This window comes from Vulpes lagopus, chromosome 4 (assembly GCF_018345385.1).
Source record: "Vulpes lagopus strain Blue_001 chromosome 4, ASM1834538v1, whole genome shotgun sequence".
In the NCBI taxonomy this organism is placed as follows: domain Eukaryota; kingdom Metazoa; phylum Chordata; class Mammalia; order Carnivora; family Canidae; genus Vulpes; species Vulpes lagopus.
In genome coordinates, this window is record NC_054827.1 from 87,219,165 (window position 1) to 87,232,785 (window position 13,621).

The following is a 13,621-nucleotide window of genomic DNA, read 5'->3' on the forward strand; positions in this document are numbered from 1 at the left end:
GTGGACATTTCAGTCATTTCCACTTTTTGGCTATAATGAATACACTACTATGAACACTTGTGAACAAGCATTTATGTGGACAGATCTGTTCACTTCTCTTGGGTATATACCTAGGAGTGGAACTGCTGGGTCATATGGTAACTCTATGTTTAACTGCTATAGAAACTACCAGATTGTTTTCCAAAGCAGTTGTAACTGTTTTACATTCCTACCAGTGGTGTATGAGGGTTCTGATTTTTCTCCATCTTCACCGAAACTTACTATTGTCTTTTTTGGTTAGAGTCACCTTAGTAGCTGTGAAATGGTAACTTGTGGGTTTGATTTGCATTTCCCCAGTGGCTAATGATATTGAACAATTTTTTCATGTGCTCACTGGACATTTGTCTCTTTGACAGACTGTCTATTCAGATCCTTTGCTTTTTAATATTGGTTTGTCTTTTTATAATTGAGTTGTACAGTTCACCAGACCAGTTTTGAGGCAAGGTTTTAATGGTTGTTACTGGCTACCTAAACCCTCTTTTCCACACTTCTCATGATTCTTGGAACTACCAATATCTTGGGAATAGTCATTTTGTGTGTAAATTGATCACAGTTAGCTGCTATTACAACGCAAAACCCGATGGATGCAGATTCTGGAACCCAACGCAGCTCCCTTCACCCAGAAAAAAATCACTTACATAAGACTTCACTGGCAAATGGGAAGCTGTTCAGAGGCAGTGTTGTTACTAAAGCCTGGGTTTCTGAATTTGTGATTCTCGACTCTTAAGCTATGCAAACTTAGTTCAATGGAACTTGTGGGATTGATAGGTGGAAACTCTGGGAGTTGGAGCAGCAGGAAAGAACTGGAGCAGAGAGAAATGGAAAGAAAAACTCGAGAGATGGTTGCCATTTCTTGTCATTCTACTCTGTGATTAAGTAGGCCTTTGATTCTTGCAAGTTATTCAGATGCTAAGGCCCTGATTTTCTGCCATTGGCCATCCTCTCTCTACCTTGGTCCTACAGCTACAGAGGCTGTGTGACCCTGCATCTCCTGTCAACCTGGGTTGGTATCCAGGGATTTTCCTGCAAAGGGTGGAGTACATAAATGGAGTAGGAGTCCTAATTCTACCCACTGATTTAACTACACATTTCGTTACCAGGCAATCTTAGTTCAAATCTCAACACTGCCAACTTTATATATGCTTTCTCCTCACCCTTCCTTTGTATCCTGGATTCTCTGAGTAAATAAGAATATCCCTCCCTCCCAGAGTTATGAGTGATGTGAGGCCGAGAGCTCAGAAAAAGCTGTTTTCTGCAGCGTTCAAGGTAATATCCTTTGCTCACTCCTCTGAGCAGAACAGAGGAGGAACAGCTGAGCTCCAGTGGGCTGTTGGTATCCTCTCACTCCTAAGCACCTACTCCCCCCTTTCTGATGCCCCTTTCTCCCAGGAGAGTGTCTTAGGTCCTATGTTTGAAGGGATTTTGTTCAAAAGGGAATCCAATCTAAAACAGATGCTGATAGGTTTCAATTTTTAACCCTCTCAAAGGCGTTAGCATTTCTGTCCTTAATTTCTCCCTTTGGCCTGCATTTTGCCAAATTCAAAGACCACTCGTGACCTCTCCTTCTCTGTGCTCTTGTCTTGGCACCCAGGAACAAAATGATTTTTTATTTAAGACTATGACAGTATGAGTGTTGATCTGAGGCCCTGGGATAACATGTTTTGGGGTGAGTGCTAACCACTTGTTCATTCGACAACCATTCTGAAGTACCTACTGTGTGCCAGCCCCTGTGTTGTAGCCACTAGAGATGCAGCACAGAATCGAAGCAAGGCCCCCGCCCTCAGGGAGTTTCCACTCTAGTGGTGGTAATAAACCATGAATAAACAAATAAAACCCCCCACCATTTCAGACACTGATAAGTGCTCTGAAGAGCAATCTGAAACACTGAATAATGTGAGTGAAAGAAGAGAGCCTGAGGGGCAGAGTGGTTGAGGAAAGTCTCTTTAAGAAGTGACATTTGTACTGACACCTGCAGAGTAGACCTGGGGAAGAAGCACCAGGGAGAGAAAACAGCAAGCCAAGGACATGGATGCAGGAACAGGCTGAGCATGATGCAGGTTCTGAAAGAAGCCAGCAGGGCCAGAATGTAGTGGACATAGCAGAATGGGGTGAGATGAGCTGCAAGGGGCAAGCAGGCCAGATAGGGCCTGGAAACCCTATGCAGCACTTAGCACACAGGGGTTAAGTGTCTTGCACCAAGTCACAAGGCAGATAAATGGCAGAGTTCAGGATGATAATCCAGGTCTTTCCAATCCTATCAGGTGTTTTTGCATTATAAACCTGGTTTAAGCCCAAAATGGTGCTGGATGAGGAGAGGATTTATTAAAGCTTTTCCTTTCTCTCTGTATGACTATCATAAATAAATAAAATTTAAAAATTCTCCCTCTGCCTGTGTCTCTGCCACTCTCTTTCTCTCTGTATGACTATCATAAATAAATAAAATTTAAAAAAAATAAAAATAAAAAAAAAAATAAAAATGAAAGGGATCCCTGGGTGGCGCAGCGGTTTGGCGCCTGCCTTTGGCCCAGGGCGCGATCCTGGAGACCCGGGATCGAATCCCACATCAGGCTCCCGGCGCATGGAGCCTGCTTCTCCCTCTGCCTGTGTCTCTGCCACTCTCTTTCTCTCTGTATGACTATCATAAATAAATAAAATTTAAAAAAAATAAAAATAAAAAAAATAAAATAAAATAAAAGCTTTTCTTATAGATCCAAAAACTCTAAGAGGAGACAAAGACCACAATGGTCTCACTCTTCTCCTCATTCTTTCTTGAAAACAAACACTAGATATGAAAATTCCAAAGTGTACCATGCTAAATCCAATACAAATTCTTTTAAACAAAGGATCTGAATTTTATAGATATTATAGTAAATACCTATTGAACATTTATCATATGATCCCACAGAGCACGCAGAGAAGTTATTTTGGTGTTGCTGTGTTTGACCTTATGAAAACGCAATCACACAAGATTGCCTAACATCTATTTTTAAATGTAAGATCTACTCTCCTTATTACACACAAGGAAACCCAATATGCTAAGGTGCTGGTCAGGATTAGCTACTACGTAGATTCTCTGGGTCTTCTCTGCTTTGCTTTTAAAATTAGAAGCAAAGTGAAATAATTATTTTTTAAAGTACTTTCACACTCAAGAAAGAAAAATTGGCTAATAAAGACCAGATGTGTGTATACTGTTGAGGTCAGCACTGAACTCATGAGAGTTCTAGCACTGACTGTTATTAGACTAGGGTTAGAAGCCCAGTGCACTTTCCAGCTGTCTGACATTAGATAAATTACTCAGTATTGCTAAGCCTCTCTTTTCTCTTCCATAAAACAGAGATGAAAACAATGCCTATATCACAGAGTTATTGTGAAAAATAACTCAAAATAACAAGTGACAGTGCAAGGAATAGGCTCGCTATTCTTTGAGTAAATATTGGTTTCTCTTCCTTTCTCTGGATCTCTGTTCACTCATCAGAAACAGAAGTCAGGGGAATGATGCTAAGGCCCCTTCCAGGATAAGTGCCATCAGCAGCCAGGCTTTCCTGCCAGACTTGGACCGCAGGACAGCGAAACCTTTTTCTGCAGGCAGAGAAAGGCTAATCAGATGGACCCAGAAAATGAGACAAAACTCACAGGGAAATGAGCAAGGAAGCTTCAGGGACTGACATTTGATGGGCTGGGGTCCTACTAGACTCCCCACCTCAGTCCCCCAGGCCCAATTCATTTTACCAATGAATTCACTTCAACTAATTACAGGTGAGATTATTTGTTTACTTTCTGCCCTCCCCAGAAACTAAACTCTAAAGATTAGGAATTCTGTTTTGTTCACTCACTCTGTGTGGGTCCCCAATATATATGTGTTGAATGAGTGAGCCTCTTTTGTTATAGTAGATACATCTCTGAAGTTGAAGGTGTCATGAGCTTCTCCTAAGGCATTGCTGCCTCGGCATCCCTTTTGCTTGGCTAAGTGACCTGCAGGAGCCTTACACTGACACCAGCCTCCCTCATGCTAGCACATGCCCTGGGTAACAGTCTGAAGAGTCACATGCCATTAGAAGTTCCTGACATAACTTCCCTAACAGTTCTTGTGGTCAATCATCTCCCCCGCCCTCAATGCCTCTCCGTTGTGTCTTAGATAAGACCCCCATGGAGCTTACCAAAACTTCACTCACTCCACTCACTTTAGTTTGAATTGATTATCTAGCTTTAGCCCAGGAACCCCCAAAGTCCTCCACTCATGGACCCTAATAAAGGCTTGTGTCCCAGGTCTTGATGTCCTCTCTGTTCACACTCTGCCTTGACCTCCCGGTGTGGCCCCCAGTGGCATGTCCTGTACTTCCTCTAGGACTTGTGAGTAATAAAGTGCTCTATGGTGGTTTCTCTTGTGGTCTTTTGTCAACCTATGGATCACTATCTGGCACCCTATGCTCCACTTAGCAAATGTTAATTTAACAAAGTTAAAGCAGAAGGAAATTAATTTTATTTTAAAAATCAACAATTTTAAGTGCCCTAGTGAAATCAGCCATTAAGAAGAAATTTGTGGTGAATGTAAATTTGTTTAGCATGTGAATTTTTTTAAAAGGAAGCATAATCAAAACAAACAAACAAACAAACAAAAAAACCCCGACATATTAATGGCTCCAAAAGAAGGTTTTGAGCATTCGGTTTGGTAGATGACCGTAGCATCAATTAATCTTACCGCATATCTTGGACTTTATTAGATTAGGATGTGGAATTTTGGAACTGAATATACACTCCAGTTGCCTTAATAGAGGACTTTTCCCTGGACAAAAAAGCAAAGCCTATTCTGATCCTCCCATCTATGATCTGGCTCAAGGGTCAGTCTAGAGGAGGCTTTCCAACAAGTCACAGAAGGTGGGAATGATGACCGCAGACATCCTAATTGAACAATCCCTCAGTACTTATCACTGTCCCCTCCGAACTACTGTGTTTCCAGAGTCACTGGACATTGTCAATTCCTGGTAAATGAATAGCACCCCAAATCTCCCTAATCTAACAGGCTCAACATCCCAACTAAATTTGCTTCTCAGGAGCAAATGCATCTCCAGGAGTCTGGATGATTTGACATTCACTTGCTTATTCATTTATTCAGTTATTCATGCCATTCACTTATTCATTGGACAAATATTCTCAGTCCTGGCAATGTTGAGTGCTTCTAGAGGAGAAAAAGACAGCTTAGACAGACCGGCAATTAGCAGCACAAGAGCTGGAACAAGGAGCTAACTACATACTGTGCCTGAAATATCTTTCTGCCCAGCTGCTGTATTACCTCCGTAAAACCTTTCTAGATCTAAGTTTAAGAAGAATTTATGTCTTGGGCACCTGGGTGGCTCAGTCAGCTAAGTGTGTGCTTTGGCTCAGGTCATGATCCCGGGGTCCTGGGACTGAGCACCACACCAGGCTCCCTGCTCAGCGGGGAGTCTGCTTCTCCCTCTGCCTCCCCACCACTCATGCTTGCTCTCTCTCAAATGAGTAAGTAAAATCTTTTTTAAAAAGAAGAATTTATATCTTTACTCCTTTGTTAAAATCCTTAGTGTAGTGCTTATGACATTATGTTGAAACTAACTGCTTCCCTGTGCCAGACTGAGCTCCTTGGGAGAAGCAACTGTGTCACCCAGTCACCTTTATGCTCCTGGAGCCTAGCACATGGCCTGGCATAAACAACTTCGGGAGCAGTTCTATGGATTCCAGTGAAGCTAATGGATGACTAGGTATTTTCAGGCTTGCATTGTCTAATAATACAGTAGCCACTAGCCACATGTGGCTTTTGAAATGTATCTGCAACGGAGGAATCAAGACACACTGAACAGTAAAATACCCATCAAATTTCAAAGACTTAGCATAAAAACATTTTAAAAAATCCCATTAATATTTTTATGTTGATTACATATTGAAATGATAATACTTTGGGTTAAAGAAAATAAAATATTAAAATTAATTTCACCTGTATCTTTTTACTTCTTTTAATGTGGCTATTAGGAAATTTTAAATTACATATGTGGCTCACATTATTACATTTCTATTGGATAATGCTGGACTAAGCCAAAAATTACTCTTTCAGGTACAAACCACATCCAGTCTCTTATACCTGGTTCTCTAAGTTTTCTTGGTAGAAGAGGAGTTTGGTTAAATTGTCTGAATTGAGTCTTCATTAAACCTAGGTTCAGAATATACAGGAAATACAAGACACATTTCTTTTTGCAAAATTCTGTAGTCAATATATCCCACACATTAATAGGTACGTTGTTTAAAAAAAAAATCCAACTCTTGCTGTATTACCTATATCAGTCAAACTCTATCCAAGGGCATGTAATACCCATGCAGCCAACATTTAAATAGCTCTTCAGTTTCTGGCTCTCCCTCAGTCTCTGGCATCCTGAGCAGTCACCCCTCCCATCTCAGCTCTTTCCAGTGACCTCAAAAGAGGGCTGGCTCAAATAACACACTTGTCAAAACACCTGGGTAAGCACAGCAGTGAGAGACAGCATATAAATAGATATATGGAAACAGAGTGCTCTGTACTAATAACAAAAACCCCTTACCAACTCCCTTCACCTTCCAGAAGTTTTGTTTCTTACAATGATTAGTTAAATGCACATGTCGCTAACCATTTCAATCCTATCAGCTTGGACAGACCTATTTTATACAGGCACTGGCGAACTGCAATTTAAGATGATTTTTAAGTCGTGGGTACTGCTGTGGCAAAAACCCTCTGTGCTTAAACAGAGAAATTAAAATTGAACAACAGAAAATGTTCCAAAGCAAAAATACTGAAAAATTGTCTAAGTGATCTGTCAGAAAGACTTAAAAGAGTCAGGCTTCACTGGTCTCCAGTCAGAAAAATGCAAAAATAATGAGCGCCTATTTACATATTTCCCTCCGCATAGACCATACCTTTGGAACATGTAGCACCGTGGTTGGCACCAGTCTGTGTTCAATAAATATGACTAATGAATGTATAGGCCCTTACTATTTAGTGAAATAGTGCAATCACCATGTTTTTCTTGTTTGTTTTAAACCTTGAGTGATATGTGGACCACATACCACTTCCTGTTTTAATCAGAATAAAATGTGAAGTCTTTACAATGGCCTATAAAGCCCTACCCAATCTGCAACCCACCTACCTTCTAGATTCATCTCCCAACGCTCTCCCCCTTATCTACTCTGTACCAGCAAGCTGATCTTGTGTCCTCAAACAAGCCACACATATTCCTGCCTCCCTTCTCCTAGAACATTCACTCCTTCATTCTCTGCTCATATGTCACCTTATCAGAGAGGCCTTCTTCATCAACTTCTCCAAAACAGCATAACCCTGATCCTGCTGTATTTGTCCTCATATCACTTATTGTCATCTGGCATATTATATATTTATTTGTTTGTTTGTCTCCCCAAACTGGGAAGTCACTCCCAGAGGTAGAAACTTTGTCCTTTTGTTCACTGCTATATCCTATGTGCCTAGAAAGTGTCTGGCACACAGTAGTTCAATACATATCTGTTGAATGAATAAACTAATGAACATTAGATTGGAGCTCAGGCACCTGGGTTCCTAATTCCACCACTAAAAATTTGTGTGACTTTGAACAAATGTCCCCTGACATTCAGTTTCTGAATCTGCAAGAAAACTAGCTGGGAAAAGAGGTTTCTGAAGTTTCCCCCCAGCTCTGAAATCCTGTGGATTTTATAGAGCTGCTTTCTACATCTAACTTTTGTATGAAGTTTTAGCAACACAAAAATCCTTTTCTGATATCCACTAATTATTTGCTCTCTAGGCACTTCATTACGATTGAATACCCTGCTCCAGAGACCCCTGATGAAATCTTCCCTAGTCCTTCCAGGCAGGATGGATCCCAGGACTTTATTCCTACTTTGAGGTACTTCACACAGACCTTTTTTTACTTTAATCTCTTATAACAGTTCATGACATAATTATATTTTTCTGTTTCTCCAATGAGAATGTGAACACCTTGGGACAGGAATCGATTCTTAGTAATTTTTGTATCCCTGGCACCTTGCATGGTCCATGGAAATTAGTAGGCATTCCATGAATATATAGGGAATGAATGAATATAGGAATGCGCAAGTGAAATAGGATCATTACTCGCATTAAAAACTGAGACAATCATTCTTACCTCATTGATGAAGGTAGGCAGAAGGTAAAGCTTGGCTGCCAATGATGGTTCATTCGAAGGGAGGTAAGAAACAAAAACCTATTGGGAATTTACTAAAGGGAAGTACTCTTACACATATTCACATAAGTTTATTTAATCCTGTGACAACCTTTTAAATTAGGAATTATTACTACCATCTAACAGATGGCAAAATTGAGGCTCAGAGGGGAATTTGCCTATGATAGAATGGCTAATAGGATTCAAACTCAGCTTCTTCATGCCATGTATCATACTCATATCACTAAATGATATTATCGGAAAGATAGTTCTCTGATTCAGTATAAGCACTGGCATGTGTAATGGAAAGCTTTTCTGTACTAGAAAAGCATTTTTATAATTAAAGGGAATTTTTTCCGTGATTCAGAAAGGTGGCTATAGATAATTCCATATACTATCCCTGAAAGTGTAAAGAAAAGGTTTACAAGCAGATTACAGTTGTGTCTTTTGAATTTTTAAGTTTATTTTTCTTTTTTTATATAAAGATTTTATTTTATTCATGAAAGACACAGAGAGAGAGGCAGAGACATAGGCAGAGGGAGAAGCAGGCTCCATGCAGGGAGCCCAATGAGGAACTTGATCCCAGGACCCCGGGATCATGACCTGAGCCAAAGGCAGACACTCAACCACTGAGCCACTCATGTGCCCCAGTTTATTTTTTCTGACAATAAAATGCACTATCCACTATAGAAAAAACAAAAAATACATATAAATATTTTTTTAAATTTTAGTCAACCATTACCCCATCACTTAGAGACAACCACTATTAACCTTTTTTAACTGTAAGGTTAATAAAGGTTACCATACCTTTATTATATTCTTTATTATGTTAACCTTTATTAACCTTTTATGAAACTTTATTAACCTTTTAAGCCTTTTTCCAATATATATTTTATTTTACAGTGAGATTATTCTAAAGTATACAATGAACATTTTTTCATATTAATATACATAATTCCCATATTGTTAGAAATCTTAATTAGCATTTTAATAATGGCTTAGTAATATCATGTAAAGGAGATGCAATAATCAATCATCCTGTTACTATTAGGCCATATCCACTTATTTACTATTATGTGCCTCTTAGTTTAAAAAAAAATCAGTTTTGGGATGCCTTGGTGGCTCAGCGGTTGAGCATCTGCCGTCAGCTCAGGGTATGAACCCAGGTCTAGGGATCAAGTCCCACATCGGGCTCCCTGTAAGGAGCCTGCTTCTCCTTTTATGTCTCTGCCTCTCTCTGTGTGTGTCTCTCATGAATTTTTTTTTAATTCTAAAAAAAATTTTTTTAATCTATTTGTGATTTAACTTCTGAGAATGGTTCCAACCTCCAAGAAAATGCAAACAACTTTTCCATTAAAAATAGGGTAAAACTCCCAATATGATGCAAAGAGATGACGCTTAATAATTTTTTCAAGGTAGAAGCTAGTTGGGAGTTGCACCGCTTTCACCTACAGTTAGGATGTCTCCTGCAAAGTTAGGGAGGTGCTCAAAGTCCAGCAGTGGCTTGGAGGAAGCAGACCCAGGCTCACCTCCAGGTTCTTAACAATGACTTGCCTTATACCCTCAGTAAATTAAATAAAGCCTGTTTCCCCATCTATAACATAACCGTCATCACATAGTGTTCCTTGGAAGGTTTAAAATGAGAAACCATACATAAACACTCAGCACTAACACTAGCAGAGAGTGAGTGGGCTCTCTTACAATTGTAAAACTTTGGTGGAAGAGCCAAGAGGAAGGGGCAAAGAATGATGAGACAGCATTCTTACCTCCCATCTTTTAGAGAAGATTCCAAGTTCTCATCTCTAGCCTCAGAAGAAAAAAGGAACTTTAGGCTATATTTGTAAACTTACAACAAAATGGTTTGATCTCTGACAACACCTTGGGGTAGCAAAAAAGTGGAGGACTCCCAGTTCCCCTAGGAGGTCCTGCCCACTGACATGGCTCTACTTCTAGCTATGGTTCCCACCTCCTTTCCCCTGGCCCTCACCATGGTCCGATCCCTAGACATCTTTCTCTTTGCTACTGTCTCTCTGATCTGAGTCCTCCCAAAACCAACTTTCCAATCTGTTGTCAGTAATCCTTCCATAACTCCAGTCTGTTTTCCTAAATCTTTCTCACAAGCTTACTGACTTATTACCCATATCATCAAATCCAAATTTAAAAAGTGTGATGGGGATCCCTGGGTGGCGCAGCGGTTTGGCGCCTGCCTTTGGCCCAGGGCGCGATCCTGGAGACCCGGGATCGAATCCCACATCAGGCTCCCGGTGCATGGAGCCTGCTTCTCCCTCCGCCTGTGTCTCTGCCTCTCTCTCTCTCTCTGTGACTATCATAAATAAATTAAAAATTTAAAAAAAAAATAAAAAAAAATAAAAAGTGTGATGGTCTGTCCTACCCCATTCTCTCATTTCCCTCACTCTACTAATTCTGACTCTTGCTCTGATGTCTACTTACCATCTGTACTCAGGGCAGGCTGAAATTTACTGCAGACAAATCCTATCTTTACCTGAAGATCTTGACCTTGTCAAGAGGCAATGCAACCCTGATGTGGTGCTTTGAATCACTGTCAGCTGCTCACATTTTAGAGTAAATGAGTTTTCAAATTCTCTAGGTGGTAAATTTTGGTCGGGCAAAGATACAAGGATCCTAAACACCACGAAGGGGGAAAGGTTTTATAACCTTTATAGGCTGGAATTGACAGATTCCCGTTCTCAGCATTGCCCAGGAATCAGAGGTCACTACTCTCTGTTCCATTTCCCGGAGGTAGCTTCTCTCTTGCTTTTCCTTTCTGCATCTCCGACCTGCTCCTTAAAGCTGAGGTCATGCCCACTTGTCAAGGCTGTCACAGATCTACGGTCTCCTCCAAGCTTCCACAGTATGCGAGGCCTGGCCTCCCTGCCCCTCTCATTTATTTAGCACACCGACTCATACTCCCCGGATTACTCTCTGACTTCTTCCATAAAGTCCTTGAGGGCAGGTGCTGTGCCTACTACTCCCCACTTGGCAGTTACTAGGTGAGTATGTGAGCAACGTTCCAGACTTCTAAACTGAGCGACCGCTCACCTTCATCAGTGCCACCCTAGGGGCTACTTCACCTTCGGCCCCGCTGGCTTTGGCTGGAGGCAGCTGTAGCTTCGAGCAAGGGTGGGGGGGGGGTCACTCCGAAATAGTGCACGGCCGCCGCCCACAGGGCCCGTCTACTGGTATTAATAGGTTGAGGAAAGGACATCACTGACAAAACAAAACAAAAAACCACCCCATATGCAAGGAGAATGTGTGAGAGTGGAAGCCGGCCCAGGCAGGAGGGGCCTCCTACTGTCGCTGTAGGGCCTGCAGGCGGGCGGGCAGGACGCGGAGGGCGGAGAGCCCTGTTTTTATACAGTATTACCTGATGTATCACATTCCTTGAGGTGCTGGCATCTGGGGCCATGGGGGGAAAGGGAGGGTCTCTAAGGACAGGGGTTATGGAAACTGCTGCCCTTCCCCAGTAAGTGGAGCTGCAGCCGCGAACCGCAGCCCTCCTACAGCTACCGGCCCCGGGGCCCGAGCGAGGTCCGCCGTCGGGGGCCCAAGTTGCCCGGGGCGCGCGGGGCGGGGCGCGCGCGGGGCTCCCCAGGCCCTGGGGCTGGGGCTGGGGCTGGGGCTGGGGCCGGGGCCCCGGCGAGGCGCGCGCACCTGGCGTCCGGCTCCTCCTCCTCCGACTCCTCCTCCGACTCGTCGCCCTCCGACCCCTCGAGGCTCGCGGGCCCGCGGGGGGCCTCCTCGTCGCGGTCCGCGCCGTCCGCGCCGCCGCCGCTCGCCATCGCGCTCCGCCGGGCCGGGGCCGGGGCCGCGGCCGCCCGCGCCTGCTGTTGCCCTCCCCTCCGCCTGCGTCTGGGCCGCCGGGCGCGCGGGCAGCTCGGGTTCCCGCCGGGGGCGGGCGCGCCCGGGCCTTAAATGGACGGCGTCCAGGTGCGGCCGCGCGGCTCCCCGCGCCCGGCCTGCCCCGGGGGGGAACGCGGCCGGCACCCCGCCCCCCCCAGGGCCCCGCCGGCTGCACGCCCGGTGCCAGGCTGCCTGGCGGACCCCCGCCCCGCCGCGGTGCACGCGCTCCGCCAGGGCTGTTGCTTTCATCACCCTCCCAGCCCTGCGGCGGCCCGCCGAAGTGCAAGGCCGACCTTCTAGATGGGAACCGGAGGCCCAGGAAAGCCTGGGACGCTGGCTGGCTCAAGGTCCCTGCCAAAACCAGATCTGCCACTTTCAAGGGCCCAGTTTTCAACCGTTGCTCGTTCCCTACTGGCTTTTATGTTTGCAAATCAATTAACAGTGTATTCTCTTAATCAGTGGCCGGCTGACGGTTCGGCCAGGACATTTTTATCTCCCCTAAAAACCTTCAAAAGAAATAATTTCCCTCAGGTTGGCCAAAGTCTAAGTTCTGTCTGAAATTCAGACCTTTGGTTGGATCATAGTATTGCCCCTGCTTAAAAACCCCTCAATGGCTTCTCTACGCTCAAGGATGCACACTGGAGAACAGCCTACATTTGTCTGGTTTCTTCTTTAGAAGTCAGAATTCCCAACATTCAAGTCACACCACTGTGCCTTAATTTACACAGTTCCTTCTGCCTGAAAGGTTTTTCCGACGTTTATCGACCTGATAACTCTCCATTCAAGATCACCACCTTTCTCTGAAATGCCTAGGTTAAGTTACTTACCCCTCTTTCAAGTTCCATTATCCTATATTCAAATCATGTTTGTCTTTTTCCCTCAGTACACTTTGTAAATTTGTTACTCATCTTTTTCTCCACCATCCCCATCTCTTACAAGCCCAGAAGCAAGCAAAGTACTTAGCGCATTAAGTATATTCTTTTCATGAGGATGATTTTTTGGCTAGAATAGCCAACATTTATTTTTAATTACAGCAAATTCTATTCATGGAGTTGTTAAATATGATGAACATAGGTAGTATTCACCAGTTATAGTAGCTTGGATGTGTTGAGTCTGTAAGCAAAGAACTGCAGATAGTTCAGATACAGTACAGAAGTATCAGGTGGTGTGTATGAGAAGGAGAGAGGGGCCCAGTTTTCCAGGGTTCATTAAACTAGGTTCACCAAGTTAATATCTTAACATGAGCTAGGCTTATCCAACTAGTAATCCCAAATGACTGCTCACCTAGGACAAGAATTCAATCACAGTTATGGGAATCTGTTATAACAAACACTAACCAAAACTACAGGCAGCCACTGTATATTCCTTCCATTTAACTCAACATTTCTTGGGAACACTAATTTAAAGTCAACAAGATTTATTTGCAAAGATCCTAGTTCAGACTAATCCAAAATTTAGAACTGCAGTACAGATTACACATCTTTAACTTTCTAACACTTTCTTAACAATGCATGCAAATATATAGAAATGGCCAG

At 43.2% G+C, this 13,621-nt stretch overlaps 1 protein-coding gene across 2 annotated transcripts in view; it reads right to left on the minus strand.

The window, feature by feature from the left end:
* CMYA5 (cardiomyopathy associated 5) overlaps window positions 1-12,056 on the minus strand; it is a 93,113-nt gene extending 81,057 nt beyond the window's left edge. The window contains exon 1 of one of the 2 annotated variants that reach the window (XM_041751661.1): window positions 11,898-12,056. In XM_041751661.1, the coding sequence (XP_041607595.1) occupies window positions 11,898-12,025 (128 nt within the window). In that variant the 5' untranslated portion in view covers window positions 12,026-12,056. The remainder of the gene's footprint in view (window positions 1-11,897) is intronic. The other variant, XM_041751658.1, reaches the window with a different exon arrangement.
* Between the last annotated feature and the right edge of the window lie 1,565 nt (window positions 12,057-13,621).